We start from the raw sequence: 23639 nt of genomic DNA on the forward strand, positions 1-23639 counted from the left end.
ATAAGTGGAGGTTGGAGGTGGGTCCCCTCGGGTGCTTGAGCCGACGTTCCTGGTTCTCGAGCTGTGTTTCTTGTTTGCTCGAGTAAGTCCTTTTTCCTATTGTGGTAAGCTTGCTTGGAAACAGTGTACACTTTCTAAATATTATATAATACAGTGTAATATATTCATCAATTTACGCTAGAATGAGCACTTCATCGTCTATACAGAAGACCAACACGATTGAGAAGGACAGTGCCAAAAATGTCGAAACCGTGCTGTTCGATCAAGACTACATCACTTTGGGTGGGCGTACCTACAGGAGGGACGACTTGCTGAACGCACTGGGGCCACAACATGCGTCAGCGGCGTACCCGCAGTCCACACACAGGAAATTGGCGAACCCGATCCCCCTGGGGTTCGCCTCGTTCTCCCTCTCCTGTCTGACTCTGTCGCTGTGTAACGCTAACGTCCGCGGTGTCACTAACGTTAAATTACTCATCTCGTTGTTCATGTTCTTTGGGGGCGCTATCGAGTTGTTCGCAGGGTTGCTATGTTTCGTGACGGCGGACACGTACGCAATGACCGTGTTCAGCTCGTTCGGTGGGTTTTGGATCGCATGGGGGTGTATCAACACAGACCAGTTCCACTCGATCTCCGCGTACAGCGACGATCCACAGATGTTGAATAATATCGTTGGCTTTTTCCTTGCTGGGTGGACAGTGTTCACTTTCTTGATGCTTATGTGCTCGTTGAAGACTTCGTGGGGGTTGTTCCTGCTGTTGACGTTTCTGGATCTGACATTTTTGATGCTCTGCATAGGAAGCTTCATCGATAACAACAAAGCGAAAATGGCCGGTGGGTATTTCGGTATCCTGTCAAGTGTCTGTGGTTGGTACTGTCTGTACTACTGCGTCGTCACACCAGAAAACTCATACTTCAACATTAAACCGGCAATGATGCCAAACTCACCTGTATAAGGCAATGGTGCTTGCATCTCGCGCCGTGGCCCTTATTATCAATCAGCATTCCTTTTTTTCCCCTTACTGGCTTACCAAAGTCATCTACATCTCTCCAAATTCGCTAATACTATAGTCAATAAATAAATTAAAAACTGTATACTACTCATCAATTTTTTGTTCTATGACATGTTTTCAACTATGCCAATTTATGAATTTTACTCAATCTTCGTATTTCACACCGAAATGTGAAGATTTAAAGGAAAACAAAAAATATACTGAAAACTGTACCGTATACTGTCACCTTGAAGATACCGTCCATCAACAGTCCCTGTCCCTCATAGATGTCGCATCTCGAACACATAGCGACTTTTCTCGATGAAGAAGTGACAAGAATAACAGACCCGACAACGGCTCCTACCGGGGTCCCCCCTGACATCGTCGATCTAGTCAATGCAGAGATCGCCAGACGCAGGGCAGATAAGACAGACACGACAACAAGAGACTTTGTAGCGCGCAAAGTGTACCAGCTAGCACACCGCAAGAAATTGACCCTTTTCAAGTGCATAGTGCACGATATACAAACGAACAACGCACTCAAGAAGACCGAGATCGGCGACTCCATCGGGGCCATTAGCACTTCGAACTTGAAAACCCTCATTGAAAATATATACAAACTACCAAGCCTGACAGATCTCGATACAACAGGTACACAGGAAATACAATCACTCAGGGAGTACTTGGTTCTGCGCAAGGAATTGATGGCACAATGCACAGCGATTGAAATTGGGGGATCCAAATTGAAAGAGTTGCGAGAGCAAAATGCGGAGGTAGAGTTACTGCGGAGGTCAATCTTGGAGACCACGGGCTCCGATGATATTGTTCAGTACCTGAAAACGTACCATTCCAAACTTGTAATAGAGTTGAAGGAATTAACTTTGACACTGGAAGAGAAGATCAAATCCTCGAATCAGTCCCCGGCCCAACTAGAGACTTTGCGAACGATTCTAAAAGAATTGCAAGATTAACCCCCACGGCACGCCTACACGGTACTTCTAGTCAAATAGTGTATTATATACATATTCATTTTATTTCAGATAAACATATATAATTGATGCGTACAGCGAGTAACTGACCAAAATAAAAAAAAGAGTAGAAATGGGATAACGAATTGAATAAAAAATGCAGATACATTCTATACTTGAATACTAACTCCCTTAGTCGAACAAACCGAATCCCATGTCGTCATCGGATTCTTCCTTGGCTTCCTCTTCCTTTTCTTCAGCGGCTTCAGCAGCACCACCAGCAGCGGCACCGGAGGCACCGGCAGCAGAGGCGACACCACCAGCTGGGACAGAAGCGAACTTCTGGGCACCGGCAGCAATGATCTCGTCCAAAGAACCCTTACCTTCCAAAGAGGATAGCAAAGCAGAGATTCTGGCTTCATCAGCTTCGACACCGACAGCTTCGATGACGGTCTTGATGTCAGCAGCAGATGGGGATTCGTTACCACCCTGGGTCAATAGTAGGTAAGCGGCTAGGTACTTCATTGTTCTTGGGGTTCTTGAAATAATCAATTTAAGCTAACAGCAGACTATTCCTTGGGGGATCTAACAGATGGGAACGAATTGAAAGTAAAAGTAGTGCAAGCAAGAAACAGTTTTCCATACAAGAAAGTAAAAATATGTTTAATGAACAAAAAAACTTGAAATTTGAAATTTGAAAAAAAAAAGTTTTTTTTTGCGTCGATTTTTTTTCGATTCAAAAAATGTTTCTGTCGCTTTGGACGGCGTTCTGAAACGTGTGCGAAACTACTGGAACTATATACCGCCATTTTTTCTGCTGGAGGCGGGAATCGAACCGCTGTTCGTGGTTAAAACGTTACCTGACTCTTAATTACTTGATTTGCTGGGTGTCGGACACACAGAGATCGGCACCATGACTTTCTGGAGAAAGCATTGACGGCGACACATACAGACTCTGTTTTGGTGTCGAGAGGTAATAACATTGCTCCCTATTGTTCTAGTTGATGAAGTAATGCTCTAGAGATTGACGTACAGAGGAAAAAATAATACGTTAAAAATTGAAAAAATTACTGGAATCTGTGATTAGATAATTTAATAAGCTGAGTATTCAATAGTGAGTCAGCACCATGTAGATTTATATATACACATACAGGTTTGTATACCGGCGCGTAGATATTTTGGCAGCTATATTATACTGCTGGACAGGCTACAAAAGATATCAGTTTGAACCCGACCACTTGTCATGGCTGAAGAACACTCAATAAATAATGAGAATTCGGCGCTCAAGGATATCATGAACGGGTCCATAGCCGGTGCCATCGGGAAGTTTATAGAGTACCCGTTTGACACAGTGAAAGTCAGATTACAGACACAGGGGTCGAGCATCTTCCCTACTACTTGGTCTTGTATCAGATACACGTATAGGAACGAGGGTGTTTGGAACGGGTTCTTCCAAGGCATAGGGTCTCCGCTTTTCGGCGCCGCTCTCGAGAACGCAACGCTGTTTGTCTCTTATAACCAGACATCGAAACTGCTGGATAAATATTGCAAAGTATCTGAGCTTAATAACATATTGGTTTCAGGTGCAGTCGCTGGGTCCTTCGCCTCCTTTGTTCTGACGCCAGTGGAGCTGATCAAGTGTAAATTGCAGGTCGCCAACTTGGAAAACCAGATACCGGGGAAGGCCAAGCAGAACACAAAGATCATCCCCACACTACTGTCCGTGATCAAAGGGAAAGGTGTGTTGGGTCTGTGGCAGGGCCAATCGTCCACGTTCATCAGAGAATCCCTAGGCGGTGTCGCATGGTTTGCAACTTACGAGCTGATGAAGAAGTCGTTTAAGAAGAGACACCCAGGGAGAGACAACAAGACATGGGAGCTGCTCGCGAGTGGTGCAAGTGCGGGTCTTGCATTCAACGCCAGCATATTCCCAGCAGACACCGTCAAGTCGATAATGCAAACAGAGCACATCTCTTTGGTCAACGCCGTTAAAAAAGTGTTCTCGAAGTACGGATTCACCGGCTTCTATCGCGGGCTCGGGATAACGTTGATCAGAGCTGTTCCAGCCAATGCAGCCGTATTCTACACCTACGAGACATTATCTAAAGCATGAGCACGCCCGTATACCACTGCATTTTATGTCTATATCCTGTATACTACTCATCGATAAAACTGCATAACCCAAAAACTTGATGAAGTGAGAAAAAAGAGAAAGGAAAGGAAAGGGAGAAACAAAAAAAGGTCGCACACAACTCATTAGAGCACAAATGGTACGTGAAAGTGGTGGACACAACTACCTTTTAAGAACCAAAGCCAATTATGGATTCTTTGAACCCGTTCAAGCACGTTGGGTATGTTTGCAGTTTTTTTCTTTCCTGTAGCGTGTTTCTGAAATTGTGGGATAGATCACTAACAGACTTTACACAGTAAGAGTATCTTGTACGTCTCTGTAGCAGGGATTTTGTCCATCTACATCTCAAAGAGTATCATCAGAAGAAGGAGGGAAGCCAAATTTCAACCTAATGCGAAGATGGCTGCTGATGAACACGACAGAAACAACAATACGTACTACGATAATCTGGCACAAGTGAAACCGGGGTTCCCACTACCGAAGGAAGACGGTAGTGTACCAGAAAGAAAAAGCAAGTATGAAGCTGGTGGAATCAGCGCCGTGAGTAGGAAAAGGGGCGATAAACTTGGATTTTGGGATAGAAGAAGGGATGACGATTGACCGTTGCACAGTAATCCCAGCCCAGTCAATAAGTCTCTGTAAAGCCTCCTTCACCAGTATTTGTAAATAGAACCAGGAGCCGATGTGAAGCGATTCAACAAGGCTACAATAAATTTCTGTTAAATAAAGATATTATATTAATTAAACACTAGTCTTCGAATGTTAAGGAGATTGACCGGACTGTTCCTCGACAACACGAATACAATAAAGAAAATCATTTCTTCTCCTCAAAATAGTCAGCCATCTCCTTGTCCAAATCTTCTAGACTCTTCTTAGCTGGCTTAGCCTTTTTCTGCTGTTTTTGCTTCTTGGCAGCGGCTGCTTTCTTGTTTGGAGCGTTCACTTTCTGGACCTTAGGTTTGTTTTGGACAACATTCATTCTTCTCAAAAGTGGAGCTCTCAATGGCAAGGCCTGGATTCTTCTGGACAAGTCCTGGCTTTGCATAGTTGGACTGACAATCAAGTTCAATCTTAATCTGGATCTACCATTGTCGATAGGAGCATTGTTGAACTTGGTGACTGCCCTCCTGGCTAGTTCAGCGTTTCTGAACGTGATGTTGGCCATACCTGTGGACAAACCCCTTTCATTGTAACTTAGCAAAACACCTGAAACACCACCGATGTGAGTAGCAAAAAATTCCTATAGAACAAAACGATTGGAAATAAAATAAAAACTGTTAGTGACTCCGAGAAAATTCAAGTGGATAAAAATCAAAAAAATAATATGTTAGGCTCAACTATAACTGCAACAAAAAATCTTATAATGGAAGGTGAAACAAACTTTTTTCGTGGAACACCGTTATAATTTCTTTCTACGACAAGAAAAAAATCCAGCTGTTCTCCGAAAACTCCTGCTCCGTATGCAATACGGCGAGACAGTAGATCAAAAAGTTCTCTGATGGCCAGAGATTCGACAAGGTTTCATTAGGCAATGGATAAGGATTTCACAACTCTTGGTATCCAGAAAAAGGAAATACCAAAAAGAGTTGGCATAAAAAAAGCAGATCCTATTCGATAGTACAATTCATCTCATTGTGTGACTGCAATGTTCTGGAGGTTAATTTTCCAACTCAAAAAAGATGGAACGAGTTCCATAGTGTATTATGATCATCTCCCTCAAGTAAAAAGATAACAAAACTAATTGCTCCTTTATTGATTAATAATGGCACTAGGAATAAAAAAGAACCAAAAAAACGCACAATAACCTTCAACAGAAGTCACATAAATCATAAATGATACAATTTTCTATTCTTGCATGAGAACGAAAAAAAAGACGACACGTGGCCATAAGTGGCATTGTCATTGATGATATTCCTATCGAAAATAAAGGTAAGGAAGGAGAACCCTTTCCAAACCATCCATAAATTCCCAGTTTGTCGAATCCCGCCTGAAACTTCTTTACAGCGAAACACTACTTGGTAGCGACACCGTATCGAGAAGTGTGATGAAAAAATCCAGCAAATTATTTGTTCCATCTCGTTTAAACCGCATTCATAAAAGGTTACAGTTAAAACCCATATCGACTTAATGCACTTTGGTTATCATTGAGCACAAAATATACCTATCGCAACATACTCTGACAGCGTCTTGTTTGATATCTCTTGGCAAACCCTCGACGTTGACTTTGACAGCGCCAGAACCATTCGCAACTTTGGCAACTCTGGCAACAGCGCTCGCTGGTGCTCTAACGTTTCTAGGAACAGCACGACCAACGGCACCACGACGGTTAACGTTGACTTGCTTAGTGGCCCTCTTTGGGCCATTACCGCGAGCACCGCCGCTACGAGAAGTAGCTCTGTTTGGTCTCTTGCCAATAATTTCGTCTAGAGATTGATCTAAGTTTGCAGACATCGTTTATAGAGGGAGAATTTGTTATTAAGTTATGTTTTGAAATAAAAACAAACTCTTTGGTTAGTTCTTTTTTTGGAGGTTAAGTAGGGAAGACTTTAAAAAAAGGGTAAACCTATGAAGTCTTGTCCTTTCTTTCGTCGCTTATTCTTTCCCGAAGCAACGGGAGGAAAAGGAGTAAGAGCATTTTCTGCAAGAAAACGGGAAATTTTCCTGAAAATTCGCTGCCCTTTTATACTTGAACTTTTTTTTCCTTTCTTTTCTTTTTTTACCGCATTGGGTTAACGAATTAGGAAAAATAACGGTGATTCCATTCTATTATGCTGCATACAATAATGAATACCATGTATAGACTTATATAGATGTATCTGGTGACCTCCCGTTTAAACAACGGGGTATCTTGCTCAGACTTCGAAGCAGCCGTCGAAGAACTCGAATTCGAAGTTTACGCATTTCACGAACATCTTTTCGACGGTATCGACTGGGAATTTGTTCACCTCACTCTTTAAAAAGTCGACCCATTCGATGAAGTGCTGGCCGTCATGTAGATCAATCCATGTCTGGTACTTCCAGTGGAGGCCCTCCTTTCTGGGGAGATCATGTGCCCATTTTAGGTAGACGTCCTCCAGCACCCAGAGGAACGTGATGTACTCAGCGTAGGATGTTGTTGTGGATTTCAACATCTCGCTCATGAAGTTTACGTATGGGGCGATACGGTTCAATTTTTCCGTTTCGAACTTGGTCTTTTCGGCAGGAGTCACCGAGGGAGCCAGCAGTTCCAACACGTCTCTAAAGTATGTGTTTTCATCAGAGGCAAAAAACCCAATTTTTTTGGCCAGAGTGATTAAGGGATCTAGTTCCGGAGCCAGAGACGTAATCTTACAGATCAATCTCAAACTTTCCTCGAAAAATTGGACATCTTGCGCCAAGTAAACAAACAATTGACGATCGGATAGTGTGCCCTGACACAGTTGTTTCGTCAATTCGTGCTCGGTAGCACTTTTGTACAGATCTGGGTGTCTGGAGATCAATTCGTCTGTAGTACAAGTCATATGTCGTGTTTTTTCTGGTTGATGTTCTGGAACAATGTTACAAAGTACTGATCAGAGTGGTTAAAACAAGAGAACGAGACAAAGAGAACTAAGAGTTCAATTTATATTTGTTTTCCACTTTCTCCCTCTCTCGTACCTAACCCATGCAATTTTTTTTTTTTTTTGGTTTTCAAGGAATTCATAAGAGCTACAATGTAGGCATTTAAAGCATAAACGACGTACAGCTAGCTGCGCATTACCTTCCCAGAAGGAAACTGGAGGATACATGTTTGTGAAGCGGATTCACGACCTTTTTTTTAATAAAGATCACTGAGATGTTTTAACAGCCGTTACGAAACGAAATGGGTGGACAGGGATATATCAGTTCATTTCCGGACAGAGACAGTCCAGTATATCTAAAAAACAACATATGGCCTACATGTTATATAAAAAATATCTGTTGGTACAGGGAGGTACTCCAGTGAATATTTTATTCTTGGCGTGCTAGAGCAAAACCCAATTGTCCCGGTTTCTCTAGACCGGCCTTTAATTCCAAAGAGGGAATTTCGTAATCGCCAAAGTTCTGCTTACGGTATGGAATGGGATTAGCAGTTTCAATAGTATCTAACTTCTGAAACCATTCGTGAGTGGTCTCGCCAAACTTGTCCTCATTAGCACCATCGGTCCGATAAGTTATATGCGAAGGCATAGCCGTCATCCCAATGTAGTTCAAAACACCATGTGTAATGGGGAACAAAAGGTCCTCTATAGGTCCGTTAATACCCCGCGCACTGTAGTGTGAAACCCATCCACCGACCGTGATGGCTAAGATTGCCCGCTTCCCGGCAAGCATTCCCTCTCCATAACGATCCCCCCATCTTTTATCAGAATGTTCACCTACACCATAACCGAACCCACAAGAAAACACTCTTTCAACCCAACCTTTCATGATGGCAGGCATCGAGAACCACCACAATGGGAATTGTAAAACGACCAAATCAGCCCATTTCAAATTTTCTTGAGCTTTCTTTACATCTGCAGTTAACTTGTCCTCTTTGTTTGCCAAGAAGGATGCTGTAACAACTTGCAGCCTTTCTTCTGGATTATGATTCAAAAAATCAGAAGCATCGACAATGGCTTTAAAGTTTTCTTGATACAGATCTGACACACGTACCTCATTCCCACGAGACTCCAAATGCTTCACAGTTGCATTTAGAAAGGATCCATTAAATGATTTTGATTCTGGATGTGCGTAGACAATAAAGACTTTCATATTTAACTATTCTTATTGCTTGAAGTTGTATATCTTTTTGTATTTCTTTTTGTTAGAAAAATTTATATTGAAGCAATTGACTTCTCCAAGTCTCAGTACAACTCATTCCCTTTTATATTGTTGTTCCTCTATTCAATTAGCTTATTGGCCACGTCCTTCGCCACCAGATCACAATCTTTCCATTTACTGACACTAACTGTACCGCCTCTTCGATTCTGATGTCAGCAATAACCGTTTTGGGCTCGAAAATTTCGCGGATCCGAATTTTTTCCCCGTTTTTCGGAGCCGAAGGTAGTCTTTGTCAGTATCTGGATGGTTTACGCCCAGAAGATCAAACGATGATTACCAAACCCACAAGAGTCAACCGTATATTGCGAGTATCCTCTTCGGAACCGTAATGTTTTCAGAAGTCGTTTGTTGAGTAATAGTAAGATATCCAGTTCTTGTCCGTAACTCGGATCCATTTATGATTAGGTAATGTACCTCAGCTGTAATACGTCTGCACTCATAATGCGTGGTAAATGAGGGAGGTCTATGCATGAGAACACACAATTGGGTTGAATATCTCAATCAGATTCGAAACGAAATTCACACCTTTACAGACATATGTATCAATCTGTATAGACTGGACCAACCTTCTTCCCTTAAGCATTGTAACAACCGTCAAAGAAATCAAATTCAAAGTTAACACATTTGACAAACATCTTCTCAACAACATCAACTGGGAACTTGTCAATTTCATCTCTCAGAAAATCGACCCACTCAATAAAATGCTGGCCGTCGTGGAGGTCAATCCAGGTCTGGTACTTCCAGTGGAGGCCCTCCTTCTTTGGAAGATCGTGCGCCCATTTCAAGTACACATCCTCAGCAACCCACAAATACGTGACATATTCCGCGTAACTCATCGTGGATGACTCCAGCATCTCAGTGAGGAAGTCAACGTATGGAGCGATACGGTCCAGTCGTTCTGTTTCAAACTTGGTCTTTTCTGCAGGAGTCACTGAGCTTGATAACAGTTCTAATGCGTCTCTGAAGTATGTGTTTTCATCAGAGGCAAAAAATCCTATCTTCTTCGCAAGTGTGATCAATGAGTCAACGGCCGGAGCCCCTGAAGTAATTTTACAGATCAGCCTCAATCCTGTTTCAAAAAACTGTACATCTTGCGCTAAGTAAACAAACAGGTTGCGGTCAGACAGAGTACCTTGACACAACTCCTTGGTCAATTGATGTTCCGTGGCCTTTTTATAGATCTCAGGGTGTCTCTGTTTCAAAATATCCGTAGTAGAAGACATATTTGATCGGTATGACGAATCTACTATGTGCTTCCAACAAAACAGAATAAAAGAAGAAAGTAGACCATCCTGCTAGATTTTACACTTCGCAATTCATCCACAATTCTTTTATACGCCTACCAGATCTTTTAGAAATCATGCGATACCCTCGTATCTTGCACTTACCCTTCAAATGTAGGGAAGTCATTAGAGCTCTCAGAAAAAAAAACTTGGAATAAAGGCGGGCGGAGAACGAGAGAGATATCACACTATATTTTGCATGAATGCAGCCCTGCTGCGAATCATCTCTTGCATCTTGTACTGCGGAACCTCCACCTTCTCTACGGTGTCTGACGGTACACTGACCAACCCCAACAATCTGCTTGAGACCTCAGCTGTAGCTGACTTTGATTGTTCTCTGACACGGTCCAGAAGCAAATTGCATTGGGCATCGATAGCCATGAATTCCCCATTCAAAATCCTCCCATCTTTCAACGTTACGTAAAGAGTATTTCCTATGTAGTCCCTTAAAGTCAGATTCTCCATTTTTGAGGTTGATGTCCGTTTCAATGCTGTATATGAAACTGCTAATTGAGTCCTGGATGTTCTGGATCTTAAATCAATTCGAATGTTTTTCAAATGTTTTTTTTTTTCTTTACTTTAAAGAACATAAATACAATTATACAGAGGTAAACCATGAGGAAAGAGCATTTTGCAAGCCCCTAGACTCTCAATCATTGCCTTACTTGCCTCACTTTTGCGGCCTCAACCATGTGTTTGAGCTGGTGTGGGTAATCCATCACACCCAGCTTCACTTCGACCATTTCAATAATATCGCGGTTTCCCTCGTTCTTCAACTGGTTCAACTTCAAAAGCAGTTTTGAAGTCGTTTCGATTGCGGTGCTTCTCGTGTACTTACCCTCGAAGTCACCAAAAGCAGCAAACAACTTTGTCCAGTCCCAAGGCATGATGTCGTTGTATGATCTGGTGGGACCCAAGATTGCCCTTTCTACCGTGTACCCATTGTTATTCCATAACATGATTTCGATCGGGATCTGAAATCTGATCATAGAGGTTAGTTCTTGCACTGTCATCTGTGCAGCACCGTCACCTTCCAACAGGATTAGTCTAGGTTTGTAATTGTGATCAACTGCACCAAAGTTGTTTATATGTTGGTTTGGATAATCCTGTAACGCAATACCTACCCCAACTGCCGCTGGTAAAGCGGTACCAATGGATAAAAAGAATCCCTGCGACATGTATTTGACTTGTGGAGGTAATACAATATCCCTCATGGCAAATTGAAAGGATCCCGTCTCACATACCACGATATCACCAGGGTTTAAATAGTCTGGGATCATTTTGGATAGTTTGTTCTGGGTGATTGTGCTGGCCTCAGCGTCATCATTACCGTCTTCTGGAGTTTTTATTTCCTCGCTGCAGAATTTTCTCACTGATAGGTCATAGGAGAACATACATTCCTTTGGGTTTATCCGGTTAATCAATTCTTTCAGCACAAATACGAAGTTAAGACCTTTGAACAATCTTTCGGTACCATACTCTGTATCCAAAAACCTGACGTATGTTGGATGCAACTCGACGATCTTACTGTTTGGCTTATACTTGAATGTGTAGTGACCATGGTTAATTTCGTTGATATCTAACCCAAAATTTAAAACAAGGTCACATTTGTGGAACCGATCAATCACCGTGCTGACCCCTTCGTCACCGTTGTAAAGGCCCATATACCATGGGTTTGACTCATCGATAATGGACTTACCATTAACTGTGGTAAAGTTCCACATCTTTGTCAGTTGAATAAAATCGTTGAGCATCTTTGTCGCATCGTACCGATCAGTGAGGACATCGCCGACTAAACCAGGGTTCCCACTCTGATAAATCCAGTCTGCTATCATTTGTGCAACTTCGATCACTGTCACTTCGTCGGGCCTTGCCAAGGAGGACTCCAAGTCAATCACTGGTGTTACCAGCAAGTTGGTAGTCTCCACGAGCTCATTGACAAAATCGACAGGGATAAAAATATAGCCTGGCTTTGAGTACCTATAGATGTCTCTGATAACTTTGTCGATTTGATCGCAAGCTTGGTCTATGTTTTCCAAATACTCAGCACTACAACAAACTCTATCCTTTACCATTTCATAGTATACTTTGTGGTTGGGCCGTTTAAAATTTGAATCGTGCAAATTGGGGATGAGATGGTGGATATTCTTGTTTTCGTGTTTCGCAGATGATTTAGCTACACCCACAATATGCAACATTTTAACATTTTCTGCAAATGCCCCAGCAACACCATTCAGGGCACTTAATTCACCAACACCGTAAGTGGTAATCAAACATCCAATTTTATTCGAGTACCTAGAAAACCCATCTGCTGCATAAGCAGCGTTCAATTCGTTACAGGTCCCAATCCATCTCAAACCTTGTTCAACCAGATCTCTTTCGTAGAGATGCTCCAACAGAGGTAAATTGAAGTCACCAGGGACACCAAATATGGACTTTGTACCGGCACTCAACACTCGTTGGAAAAGGTATTTCCCCAATGGGATCTTCTTCCCAACAGAAATATCGGAGATATGTTGTGTCTCCTTTGTCTTTTCACTAGCCAATTTATAAGTCACGGGCGACATTTTGTGTTGTATGTGTGAGTATTGTTGTTTCCTTTTAATGCAAGTTCTCTTGTTTGTGAACTATTAGTGAGAAAAAATGCAGAACAGAACAGACCGATTGCAAACTGAATTTAGTAATTGAATTGGCTATACCATCAAAACAACCTTACCTTCTCCTCCATATATATATGTCTTTTTGTTCATTAGTGTTTGTGTATGTATTAAGTCTGTTCCGTGAACTGCCCTGAACTGCCGTGAATAACCGGTCTGATTGCACTCGCCGCATTCCGGCATTCCTCGGTAATCCTCGGTTATTTTCGGCTATTCACGGCTATTCACGGAGTATCCCAATCGGGCAAAGACAAAAAGAAGAAGTTCAATTTTCAATCACGTGATCGAAAAAAGGTTGATATTTTGTATGAAGTGAATGAGGGACTTCACGATGAATAATCTCAAGTAGTAACTCCGTAATCATAGTCATGGTAGGAGATACAAGTGATAGACACCTACAGTAACCTTACTCGTCCTCTCAAGTAATTGTGGTCAGTGGAATATTCCACTGGAGGTTAAAATTAAAGAGTACATATGACAAAACTGTCTGGGTTGCAGAAGGAAGTACTCGCTTTGTACAGAGGATGGATTAGGATGACGTACAGGAAACCAAGGGAAACTCGACCCCATTTCTTGAGTTACATACATGAGGAGTTTGGTAAATACAGGGACTTACCACGAAAGGATTTCACCACTGTGGAGCATCTACTACGTGTAGGGAATAAAAGGCTGAAAATGTATTCTAGTCCAGATTTAAAGGATGTTCATTAGCCCATGGTTCTGCTTCGGAGACAGTCCTCTATAATATCTTTGATTGAGTCAGAGAGACAACCCCAAAACCGTTTCATAATCCTCAAAGTCCATGCTTATAACCACTATATAACCTTGTATAAAAGCATAAATTCCATGGCAAAATTGCGTTCGTTCAGATCAGCAACGTCTCTTTCTCCTGTGACATCGTGTATGATACTAGGTGCAAACACTACGGCCAAATTGTGCAGATTCATTAGGTTGAACTTATCGTACAACGCCACCGTGTTCAAGTGTTTAATCAAAATCCTCAACAGCTCATAATGTTCAAGGGGTAGTCTGTCCATAAGCTCAATCATGTGGTCCTTCACAAACCGTATCAGGGCAATGTCATGGTCATCGCCACCTTGGGCCCCGTTCAGCGGAGCTGTTTTGATCAGATCGTTGTTCCTGACCAAAGAAATTAGCGGTGTGTAAATGTTCACAGAGATCACAGGATCCGGTAGCCGTCTTAAAAACCGCTTCAAGACGTTCGTGACGACATGGATATCATCACCGCGTTGTATATGCCCGCCTTCCTGGTACAATCTCCTTTCAAGCTCTTCTATCAACGTGATCGACCCTGATTTACGGTATATACCCTCCGCCTCCAGATGATTCTTATCACTTTCAATAAAGTCAATGCATTCTTGGATGATCCGAGGAACTTTGTTCCCTTCTCTTTGACAGATGTCAGCAAGCCCACTCCCGTGTGCACTAATGTCTGAATTCGAGAGGCTATGATCGCTCAGATTCATACCGTTGTGCCGATCCCTTGCAGGAATTTGTAAATCTTTACCGTTCCCACCGCTGCCAAATATTTTCCAAAATTTGGGCTTGTTTGGCGTAGTTTGTAGTCCACTGTTACCTACTGGTGTGGCGGTAATATTTGGCACAGACGCCGTCACATTGAAGGCCGTCGGTTCTTCGATTGGGGGTGGGCCACTTGGGTCACTTTTATCCCTTTCTAATTTCAAGTATGTAATTTCCTCCAGTAACGTCTGTTTGGTCAGTCTCAGATTTTCGATGTCGATGCTCAGTTGTTTCTTTGTGACCTGCATTGACTTGAGTTCCAGTTTCAATTTCCTGCATGCCAACTCCGAGTGTATATTCTCTTCGTCCACGGCTTCTACATCATTTGTTTTCTGTCGATTCGAGGAGGGTACTGAGGAGTGCAATGATCCTGAAGAGTTGTCCTTAGTAAATGATCTCTCTTTCTTTAAATCATCCTCATCGCTGTGCGCCATCTTGGGGACAGGTGCAAGCACCGTGTTGGACAATTGCTTGAAAGTTATCGAGTTTTCCAACGGTGGTGTTGTAAACATGGCCACTTTCGATGTGTGGTTGCCTTTATTCGAATCGGCCAGTGTACCCGTTGATACCTGATGTTTATGTGAAGTAGGTAAAGTACCAAAATGTTTACCGCCCTGTGGGTGGTTCAAACCATTGTATATCAAAGTATCGCTTTGGCCTCTTGTAGGGCGACGAAATTCCGGTTGACTTGAATTGTTCTGCAGGATGGGATTCGATATGGTAAGTGATGTTGAGGTGCCGGAAACGCCCCACCCCGAGTGCGTATCTGGTTTTGTGGTATTATAACGGGCATCTTTGAAATTCGTAGAGGATGTCGGAGGGGAAGACGGCATTTTCGGCGTCTTTGGAGTCGTTTGGTTTGAGATCGAGCCCCTGTGTTTCCAGGGACTGAAAAAGTTCTTCGATTTTAGGGACAAAGACCTGCCCGGTTTCTTCTCCTTAGGGGCAAGACGAAACGGTTTGTCATTGTTACTGGCCGGTTTTCCCTGATTATTGTTGGCGCCCGAGAGACTAGAGTCCATAGACTTATTATTGATCAATCCCTGGCTGAAATTCAATGCAAGACCATTTTGTACTGTAGAAGATGAAGGTAAAGTCATGATGCTGGAAGGAAATCCGTTTCTATTTTCCGTGGCCATTGGGCTGTTTAGGGGTAAATTGCTTACATGTTTATCGTCGGGACTGTGTTTCAACTCCGGAGTTTTCAACAGTGTGCTTGTGTCTGGTAAGTCTAGTGAAGTTGGTGCAGATGGGGTATCTTGACGGGCAAATGAATTTGAGGATGCAGTATCCGGGAGTACGGGTCCCACTTTTGGAGAGTGTGGTGGAGTAACTGCAAAAGAAGCACTGCCCTGCTCGTCACCAGCCTCCTCTCCACTGAACCCGTCGTTCTCTAACGTCGAATTCAGCATCGCATCCAGGGACACACTTCTGGTGTGGTTTTTCTGCGGGTCCTGTCTACTTTCAGCGGGTACCTTCTGTTGTTCATCCGTATCTGCAGTACCTATAGTACCGCTACGTGTCGAATTGGCCACAGTGTCTGCAGTTGATGATCTTGCGTTACTGGCGCTAGAGAGCGATTTAGATTGTCTATGCGAGCTTGTCTTCCTCTGCAGGTAGTATTTATCCACTCCCTGTGGCCTCATCTCAGATCGTTTCGGTAACACTGCCGCAGAGACGGAAGTCGAAGGTGACGTACTGACGTGTTGTTTCCCCATGGATGTGCTGTTCTTGGTCCTCTGGTGGCAGTTGAGACATAAAATACCACCTTTTGGGCTTTTTGAATATTTGAGGTCGTGGATCGGGCTATCGCACCTCGAGCACTTGAAACAGTCCGGACAGAAGGACTCGTTGTTCGAGAGTATAATTGCCTTATCACCAATCATTTTCCCACAGTGGGAGCAGAAAGCGGAACACTCTGGACAAATCAGGACGTGGTTACTGTCTAGACAAAGGAAGTTCTTCGATTGGCAGAGACTGCGATGACAGTGTGAGCAATTGAAGCATTGTTCGTGCCAGGCACTACCCCGCACTTCGTACGCTTTTCCCTCTTGGATCGCCTTGTTGCATACAATGCAAGTGGACGGCTGCGGGCCCTGTATGGTGTCTATTCCGGGCATCACTTATGTTACCAAACCAGAATCAAAAATGCGGGAAAACTGCTAGGTAACTTGATAGTGGAGGGAACTCGGAGCCTTCTTGTGTAAAAGAATTGAGAGCAATGAAATAGATGTAGCTATGGGAGCAGACAGCGATACTCTTCTAGGAGAGTATTATGACGAATAACCGGATGTCTTTCGTTGGATTATTCTGTCAAAGCACCGCTCATCACCATCGATTTCAAACGGGAATCTATTTTTGTAAATTGAATTAGATTATATCAAATTATATTATATTATAAAGGAATGCTACAACGAAGTTGATGGAAGGTGGAATTCTCCCCAGATTATCCCATCTGTATTTCCTGACACTGAATAACGCCGTCTTCTCCTCCACCTCAACGAGTAATCCCCACTGGACACATACCGTCAAACCTCGCTCACCCTTATACTGAGAGGGCTTAACGACCGTATCAAATGACAAAAATTCGTCAAATTCGCAAAGCGTCTGGAAAATTTGGTTGAAGAAACGGTCCCAGAAGCAATGAGCAGCGGAGTGTAGGTTTGCTCTACTCGTGCTTGCCATTGAAGATCCCCTCAAACAGAGAGTTACACACACACATATATAAAATGGCTACTGTTACTGACTCGGCAGACAGTGTATCTTCCCAGTTCTTGGGACACATCATTGGGAAACCAGTGCACGTGAAACTGCATTCCGGGATGCTGTACAGCGGGACATTGGAGTCCATCGACGGGTTCATGAACGTCGCTCTGTCATCGACCACGGAGCACTACGAGAATAAGGAGAACGGCTTGCTGCATAGGTACCAATCTGACGTGTTCCTAAGGGGCACACAGGTTTTGTACATAAGCGAAGTGTAAAGTCGAGGACAAGATAACATCAGCATTAAAATCTTTAACATACCATTAGCAACCCATGACTTACTTAGTTGTAAGAATAATAACAGTATTTTTTTACTTCTCCATAAGCCTACACGTACGTACATACATATTATGATACACGCGATATAGTGTATGCAAAATCTTTCCTGTAAGCAACGAGAATTAATGAGCTTCAGAAGCCCCGTTCTTGTGGTGTCTCAAATGGAAGTAGTATTCCATCGAGTAACCCAAAAGCACGATACTTAGCGCTAGATGCATTAAGGGTTTCCCAGAGGCGTTTTCACCGTCGAAATATTTGGCTTTGTACCACCCGATTATACCGTTCCTGTTCGCACCCGCTTTAGGGGCCGGGCCCTGTGGGAGCGACTGGTAAAAATTCACCATATTGGCCACCCTCTTGGCATTTGGAGCTTTACTGAGTTGACTAGCAGACACAACCTTGGGTGGAATCAGCGTCGACAGAGAACGTCTCACAACAAAGTTATTCATTTCTTCGAGATACTTTCGGGAAGGGGTAGAGTACTATTGATTGTATGCACACAGAAAAAGGTCAGCAGAGTGTACCCGTACGTATAAAGATGCACACACACACGAGACTTATAACTCCCCTCTCCGTCTTCTCCTTCTGCTGTTCCTCTCCGTTTCTAAACAGTTTTGATATTTTTGATATTTTTGCTTGCAATGCTCTGCTCTCATTGGTTCAGAGCGGGAGTCAGGTTCGTTAGGTAGCTGTTGGGGCCTGCTTCAACAGGGCATCGACGTCCTGTAACGTTAGTAACTTGCTTCTGTTCTTGCCCCGTAGGGTCCCCTCATGAATCTCCTTTTCGTTGATTCTCTCCCAATCGAACCACGTCGTATGCGGGATTCTGCTCAATGCGAGGAGATCGCCCGCGGGGACGGGTTCTTTCCGGACGGGTTGGGACTCCAAATCCTCCAAAACTATATCTGCGACGTCAAACGCATCCGACATCGTCGATGCGATCACACCGTGCGGCCCGTGGCGTATCCACCCAGACGCGTACAGCTTATCGATCACAGTGTTTCCGTTTTCTTGGAGAACGCGACCTTGTCTGTTTGCAATGTGGTCTCTGTCGAAGCCAATCTCGAGGGAGTCAAACCCATTTAGTGGTCTCCCATTGTACCCTAGCGAAGTGATTAAAAGATCCATATCATATTCAACTGTTTGAGACTGTGGAATCAACTGGTTTTCAGGCGTAATTACATTCTCACACAGTGTTAAAGATCGTATGGTCCCATCTCCGTTTGGTGTAATCTTCAAGGGTGTCTTCAGGTAGTCTAGTTCCCATGTGCAATTCAGCTCGTTGCCCGGTCTAACTTTCTTGTAGTTCTTCTTCGTTCTTTGATCAAACGGGCTAAGGTATTCAGAGCACATTTCGAGTCTCCTCTTCATCGCTCTATCCAAGTCGTTGCCCGCGTATCTTTCTGGTTGGAAATACCTCGCATCAATAAAACCTTTGGCACCATACTCCTCTAATTGCCACATCTCTCTTAGCTCTTTGTTCGTGAATTTGGAGTGAAGGAAATCCCTTCTGCCGATCAGTTTGACCTCCTCCACCGGGCATTGTCGTAAACTGTCTAGAGCCACGGTGGATATATCTGTACCTGACCACAGCGAGTCTATTTTGTTACTCAACAAAACCCGCGCTATATCGAGTGCTACGTTACCATTGCCAATAATACCTACTCTTTTCACTTTCTCCCATGGAAAGCTACTGAACTTGTCGTCCAGTGCAGAATCGAAATAACCGTTATACCAATTGACAAACTCTCTGCTAGTAAAGACCCCCTTTGTCTGGCTCTCTCCAGGGATCCCTAACCTCTTATCCCCACTGCAACCGTAACTGAAAACGACAGCATCACTTGCGCGAATCAATTGATTCAATGCTACGTCCTTACCGACTTCGACACCGCCTATAAACTCAAATGACTTCTCCTTCCCACCTATGTACATCTTCGCACAGCTCTCAAATGTCTCCTCACAATTCTTCACCTCAGGGTGGTCAGGAGCGACACCGTACCTCGATAAGCCAAACGGTACAGGTAACTTTTCCCATATCTGAACGTGCAGCGGGATTCTCGACTTTCTTAACAGCCTATACGCCGTGTAAAACCCCGACGGACCAGATCCTATTATAGATACGTGTCTCTTGGCCAACATCCCCCACGCACCATTGACTTTTGCTCAGTAACTGGTGTGAAAGAGCGTATTGCAGCCATATTCCTTTTTTCCCTCCCATGATGATTAATAAACACTTCATGCTTGAACGAAGGTCGTTAACGAGAAGGAAAAGCTCACCAACAGAGATAGTGTATCCTGATGTGACACAGACAGACAGACACACGCGATGCTCTAAACATCTTCGCATTCTTTACTTGCCTAGTCTCAGATTGTCATCGTCTCCCAGCTCATCTCTAGTCTGTAGAGACCCATCACCTCGCCTTTCTAGAACAGTTCAACACCACAGCCATAATAACCATCATCACAAACACATACGTATTATATACCATCCCCTCAACGAACTGATCAATCACACATGCTGAACGTCTTTCACTGTACAGCTCTCGGGTAAATCTCTGTAGGAAAGATAAATTGGAAAGTCGGTTTTGGGCGGCTATTCATCTGTACAAGGAACAAGAAAGTTCGACACTTGATCCCCAGGACACAGAAAAAAGAGCAGCTAGCCACAACTTGGGACTGTTGGCATGGATTCTTCACGCACCATTGAGGACTCTTTGAGAGATTTGGAAACAGCCTTTTGCGGTTCCAAGGGGGGTGGAAGCGGTGTGGGTACGTGGGACACATCAAGGGTTAACTCATTTGCTAACAGTGCGGGGACCTTTTGCAGCACGATATTTGACCTCGGCTTATTTGAGTACAAGATTGATGCTCAAGAGAAGCAGGGGTCATCTGGCGAAGAAACGGAGAAGAGTGGTGGGTGTGCGGCGCAAGGACAGGAGGGATCGTACATTGAATCACAGAAATCTAACTACACGTATTCTTCTCACGTTACGACGGGATCTTGTAGGACAGTGGGACTCCTGGACCCTAATACGTACCAGGAGAACCGCGGTTATTTAAATAAGTTTGTCCCGCGGAGATTGCCCAAGAGCAGCGTGATCATCCCTAGTTGGATCAATATTCCAGAGATGTCCAAATTCTTCATCATCAAATCCAACAGTTTGGATCACATCAAAAAATCATTCTATAACGGTATCTGGTCTTCCACCCATTTCGGAAACAAGAGACTCTCCGAGCATTTCAAGAGGGCACAAGCTGACAACGGTAAAATGTTTCTACTGTTCTCTGTGAACGGGTCTGGGAAATTTTGCGGTATTGCTGAGATGGTCACCGACTTGCAATTGGATCTTGACACGGTTTTATGGGATGACAGGAACAAATACGGTTCCGCGTTTAAAGTCAGGTGGTTAGTCGTTAGGGACGTGCACAATAAGTGCTTGAAAAGGTTCCTATTGCCCAATAACGAAATGAAGCCAGTCACTAACTCCAGGGACACGCAAGAGATACCTTATTTGATTGGCGTAGCCATCTTAAAGATTTTCAAGTCCCAGAACCCTCTAAATTCCAGTGAACTGACCTCATTTTTAGACATTGATTACACTTGAATGTCTGCTGTCCTCGCTGTGCAAGCCTGGAATTGTATACGGATGTCTCCATCCTCACTAAACTTTTAGTAGAAACGTTACCATAAGACGCGAGATCCAAACTATTCTGAATCGTGTATGCTATTAATGCAGTTATATATGTATATATCTGTGTATGTCGTCATTATAATTTGTTCTGTTTATTCAGTTAGACCCTCCCCCACCACTCTCTTCTTTCTCCCTATACGTCTTTGCAATAGACACAACAGGTCATACTAATCCTTCGTACAGGTTGAGTGCATTTAGGATTGAGGTATCTTCTTTTGATCCAATCTTGAAATCGTCAAGTGATATGTATCCATCACGATCTTTATCCATGATGTCAAAGATCTTCTTCACCCTCAGTTCCGGCGTGGCCTCGTCGGGCTCCAGTTTGACCATCGAGCCCATCATCTTGTAGACGCTGCTCACGATGGTGAGCATTTCATCGAAGGTAACCACTCCGTCCCCGTTCAAGTCGTATAATTGGAAAGCCCACTCGACCTTCTCCTCATCCGATCCTCTAGACGTAATGCTCAGTACTTTTATAAACTCGCTAAACTCAATGAACCCATTATCGTCGTGATCGAATACAGTGAACAGATGGTTTGCAAAATCCTCAGGCGATCCAAAGGGGAAGAATTGGTTATATATCCTCACAAAATCAGACCTTGTCAAATGCCCATTGGGACAGTCTCTCAGAAACCCCTTGTGCCATTGTTGAATTTCACGCCTGTCGAAATAGGTCGTTTGTTTCAGTGTCGTAAGGTCATCCTTCGAAAGTTTGGAAGTTTTAGCACCCATTTTCCCACTGCTCTTATTTAAGTTTGAAAACCAACAACAACGGAAATCCCCTTCGATAACCCTTAGACACACCAACACCTATCGATATGCGCTCAAGAGAGTGCTGTAACGGATCACAATACCTTCAGTTGTTACAGGGATTTGCATAAATTCGTAATAATTGTTGCGTGTTTTTTTGTTTTCACTACGAGAGCAGAAAAAACGATCCTAGAAACTCAGTTGAAGCTTATGCTTTATACGTCGATTACTTATGGTTATATAATAATATATGTAGTTGGTTTGCCTGTTCCGTACTGTGACACAATGAGATATATTCGTCATTTGAAAGTTGCTGCGAGAAATCCACTTTTGGCAAATATTTGCAGGTAATGTTCTCGTAACTTGGGATCCTGGTACAGGTTTGTCTCGTTCCGATCTAGACGTTCAATGTCTTCATTGAAGACATGCACTAGGGACTGTTGAACGTTGTCCCACTTATTGCCACAAGATTCCCACCAAAATCCACCAGCAAGGTTGTGGAACCGTACATACTGCGCTTTCTGTCTTGTGGAATCGACATTGTCGTAACCGACAAGGGTCTTGGTTTTCGGGTCAAAACAATATGCAGAACCATACTGCTCATCAAAGACCTCCTGAGTCCCTCGTATTGGCAACTGATTGTACAACCACATACCGGGCTCGCCTTCAGACTCACCGCCAACTCCTTTGAATTTACGGTTTATCAACCCAGATGTCTTTTTAGGATCTCCCTCTTTTACATTTGTGAAACCCCTACCGTACAAGGCCATACCCAGCACGACCTTCCTTGAATTGATACCAATCTTGTTGGTCATGTATCGGATTGCACCATCCGCACAGAGTGAGTGTTCAGAGAATTTGTTTGTGCCATCGTAAAGATTGCTGTGGAAACCGGTTCCAGATGACCATTCACCATAGTAATCATACGTCATCATGTTCCAGTAATCAATGTACTGATCCATCTCTTTGATCGGGAAGGTCTCCAATTTGTCATAAAACGCTGGGGTCGCGACAGAAAGATGGAACCTACGTTTTTTGTCACCCCAAATTGCAATCTCCAGTTCATTCATATGTTGCCGTATTTTTCTCATCAATTCCAAGTAAATGCGGGGTTCCTTACCGTCGTCTTTTGGGTACTCCCAATCCAGATCAATTCCATCAAATCCGTACTGAAACATGGTTTCCACACAGGATTGTGCCAATTTTTCAACACCATGTTTCTTTCTCAACGCTAGGGGGAATGCATCCTTATTTGACCAGCCTCCAACCGCCATTATATTCTTGAACCCTGGTTTTTCGTCTCGCAGTGAATTCAAAGCGCCAATACAGCCCTTCAAAACAGTATTCTTGCCCATGGGCATTTCTATATCTGACCACGAATCACCCAATTTAAGAGCACTTGAATCTGCATCCACCAAAAAGAACGAGTAATATATATGAGTGATCTTGGAAGTGTCTATGTTCTTGGGGAAATGCATCCGTGGCTCGTAGGGTGACCAGTCTGAATAGTAAACGCCCGATACGTACTTCTGATTCACATTTTGAGGGCATTGTGCCGGCGGTTGATGGTGATGTTCTGTCTTCTTGTGAAGCAACTGAGTAAAGCACATTGTAAGAATCACGGTAACGCTTACTAGAGATACAGCGGCAATTGTTATCTTCTGTCTGCGTTTCATGCAGTTTGTGTTCTTACGACACTAATTCCAAAGAGATATTGTATCCCACAAAAAAAATGGCACAAGGGCCTTAAACTAA

At 43.4% G+C, this 23639-nt stretch overlaps 19 protein-coding genes across 19 annotated transcripts; 7 read left to right on the plus strand and 12 right to left on the minus strand.

Moving 5' to 3' along the window:
- Positions 1-182: 182 nt before the first annotated feature.
- ATO3 (putative ammonium permease ATO3) lies at positions 183-956 on the plus strand (the record flags this gene model as incomplete). Its single annotated transcript, XM_022607195.1, has 1 exon — positions 183-956. One exon carries the CDS (start codon positions 183-185, stop codon positions 954-956), a length of 774 nt encoding a protein of 257 aa, XP_022463816.1.
- Positions 957-1279: 323 nt separating this feature from the next.
- NKP1 (Nkp1p) lies at positions 1280-1963 on the plus strand (the record flags this gene model as incomplete). The annotated part of the gene is made up of 1 exon (XM_022607197.1): positions 1280-1963. The coding sequence occupies one exon, from the start codon at positions 1280-1282 to the stop codon at positions 1961-1963; it is 684 nt and encodes a 227-aa protein (XP_022463817.1).
- Positions 1964-2152: 189 nt separating this feature from the next.
- RPP2B (ribosomal protein P2) lies at positions 2153-2485 on the minus strand (the record flags this gene model as incomplete). Its single annotated transcript, XM_022607198.1, has 1 exon — positions 2153-2485. One exon carries the CDS (start codon positions 2483-2485, stop codon positions 2153-2155), a length of 333 nt encoding a protein of 110 aa, XP_022463818.1.
- A 718-nt stretch (positions 2486-3203) lies between these two features.
- On the plus strand, positions 3204-4073 carry KNAG0C04720 (uncharacterized protein; the record flags this gene model as incomplete). The annotated part of the gene is made up of 1 exon (XM_022607199.1): positions 3204-4073. The coding sequence occupies one exon, from the start codon at positions 3204-3206 to the stop codon at positions 4071-4073; it is 870 nt and encodes a 289-aa protein (XP_022463819.1).
- Positions 4074-4279: 206 nt separating this feature from the next.
- COI1 (Coi1p) lies at positions 4280-4691 on the plus strand (the record flags this gene model as incomplete). Its single annotated transcript, XM_022607200.1, has 2 exons — positions 4280-4311; positions 4388-4691. 2 exons carry the CDS (start codon positions 4280-4282, stop codon positions 4689-4691), a joined length of 336 nt encoding a protein of 111 aa, XP_022463820.1.
- A 214-nt stretch (positions 4692-4905) lies between these two features.
- On the minus strand, positions 4906-6542 carry YRA1 (RNA-binding protein YRA1; the record flags this gene model as incomplete). Its single annotated transcript, XM_022607201.1, has 2 exons — positions 4906-5331; positions 6267-6542. The coding sequence occupies 2 exons, from the start codon at positions 6540-6542 to the stop codon at positions 4906-4908; spliced, it is 702 nt and encodes a 233-aa protein (XP_022463821.1).
- A 401-nt stretch (positions 6543-6943) lies between these two features.
- On the minus strand, positions 6944-7591 carry PET18 (Pet18p; the record flags this gene model as incomplete). Its single annotated transcript, XM_022607202.1, has 1 exon — positions 6944-7591. One exon carries the CDS (start codon positions 7589-7591, stop codon positions 6944-6946), a length of 648 nt encoding a protein of 215 aa, XP_022463822.1.
- Positions 7592-8060: 469 nt separating this feature from the next.
- On the minus strand, positions 8061-8843 carry KNAG0C04760 (NAD(P)H-dependent oxidoreductase; the record flags this gene model as incomplete). The annotated part of the gene is made up of 1 exon (XM_022607203.1): positions 8061-8843. The coding sequence occupies one exon, from the start codon at positions 8841-8843 to the stop codon at positions 8061-8063; it is 783 nt and encodes a 260-aa protein (XP_022463823.1).
- Positions 8844-9487: 644 nt separating this feature from the next.
- On the minus strand, positions 9488-10135 carry KNAG0C04770 (TenA family protein; the record flags this gene model as incomplete). Its single annotated transcript, XM_022607204.1, has 1 exon — positions 9488-10135. One exon carries the CDS (start codon positions 10133-10135, stop codon positions 9488-9490), a length of 648 nt encoding a protein of 215 aa, XP_022463824.1.
- Positions 10136-10378: 243 nt separating this feature from the next.
- Positions 10379-10660, minus strand: MAK31 (Mak31p; the record flags this gene model as incomplete). The annotated part of the gene is made up of 1 exon (XM_022607205.1): positions 10379-10660. One exon carries the CDS (start codon positions 10658-10660, stop codon positions 10379-10381), a length of 282 nt encoding a protein of 93 aa, XP_022463825.1.
- A 188-nt stretch (positions 10661-10848) lies between these two features.
- ARO10 (phenylpyruvate decarboxylase ARO10) lies at positions 10849-12762 on the minus strand (the record flags this gene model as incomplete). The annotated part of the gene is made up of 1 exon (XM_022607206.1): positions 10849-12762. One exon carries the CDS (start codon positions 12760-12762, stop codon positions 10849-10851), a length of 1914 nt encoding a protein of 637 aa, XP_022463826.1.
- A 564-nt stretch (positions 12763-13326) lies between these two features.
- SDH6 (Sdh6p) lies at positions 13327-13563 on the plus strand (the record flags this gene model as incomplete). Its single annotated transcript, XM_022607208.1, has 1 exon — positions 13327-13563. One exon carries the CDS (start codon positions 13327-13329, stop codon positions 13561-13563), a length of 237 nt encoding a protein of 78 aa, XP_022463827.1.
- Positions 13564-13667: 104 nt separating this feature from the next.
- On the minus strand, positions 13668-16514 carry RGA2 (GTPase-activating protein RGA2; the record flags this gene model as incomplete). Its single annotated transcript, XM_022607209.1, has 1 exon — positions 13668-16514. The coding sequence occupies one exon, from the start codon at positions 16512-16514 to the stop codon at positions 13668-13670; it is 2847 nt and encodes a 948-aa protein (XP_022463828.1).
- A 609-nt stretch (positions 16515-17123) lies between these two features.
- LSM6 (U4/U6-U5 snRNP complex subunit LSM6) lies at positions 17124-17378 on the plus strand (the record flags this gene model as incomplete). Its single annotated transcript, XM_022607210.1, has 1 exon — positions 17124-17378. The coding sequence occupies one exon, from the start codon at positions 17124-17126 to the stop codon at positions 17376-17378; it is 255 nt and encodes an 84-aa protein (XP_022463829.1).
- A 183-nt stretch (positions 17379-17561) lies between these two features.
- Positions 17562-17888, minus strand: ATP17 (F1F0 ATP synthase subunit f; the record flags this gene model as incomplete). Its single annotated transcript, XM_022607211.1, has 1 exon — positions 17562-17888. One exon carries the CDS (start codon positions 17886-17888, stop codon positions 17562-17564), a length of 327 nt encoding a protein of 108 aa, XP_022463830.1.
- A 232-nt stretch (positions 17889-18120) lies between these two features.
- On the minus strand, positions 18121-19578 carry ARH1 (NADPH-adrenodoxin reductase; the record flags this gene model as incomplete). The annotated part of the gene is made up of 1 exon (XM_022607212.1): positions 18121-19578. The coding sequence occupies one exon, from the start codon at positions 19576-19578 to the stop codon at positions 18121-18123; it is 1458 nt and encodes a 485-aa protein (XP_022463831.1).
- A 545-nt stretch (positions 19579-20123) lies between these two features.
- PHO92 (mRNA-binding phosphate metabolism regulator) lies at positions 20124-21044 on the plus strand (the record flags this gene model as incomplete). Its single annotated transcript, XM_022607213.1, has 1 exon — positions 20124-21044. One exon carries the CDS (start codon positions 20124-20126, stop codon positions 21042-21044), a length of 921 nt encoding a protein of 306 aa, XP_022463832.1.
- Positions 21045-21293: 249 nt separating this feature from the next.
- Positions 21294-21866, minus strand: FRQ1 (frequenin; the record flags this gene model as incomplete). The annotated part of the gene is made up of 1 exon (XM_022607214.1): positions 21294-21866. One exon carries the CDS (start codon positions 21864-21866, stop codon positions 21294-21296), a length of 573 nt encoding a protein of 190 aa, XP_022463833.1.
- Positions 21867-22183: 317 nt separating this feature from the next.
- CTS2 (putative chitinase) lies at positions 22184-23560 on the minus strand (the record flags this gene model as incomplete). The annotated part of the gene is made up of 1 exon (XM_022607215.1): positions 22184-23560. The coding sequence occupies one exon, from the start codon at positions 23558-23560 to the stop codon at positions 22184-22186; it is 1377 nt and encodes a 458-aa protein (XP_022463834.1).
- Between the last annotated feature and the right edge of the window lie 79 nt (positions 23561-23639).

This window comes from Huiozyma naganishii, chromosome 3, assembly GCF_000348985.1.
Source record: "Huiozyma naganishii CBS 8797 chromosome 3, complete genome".
NCBI classification, from domain to species: domain Eukaryota; kingdom Fungi; phylum Ascomycota; class Saccharomycetes; order Saccharomycetales; family Saccharomycetaceae; genus Huiozyma; species Huiozyma naganishii.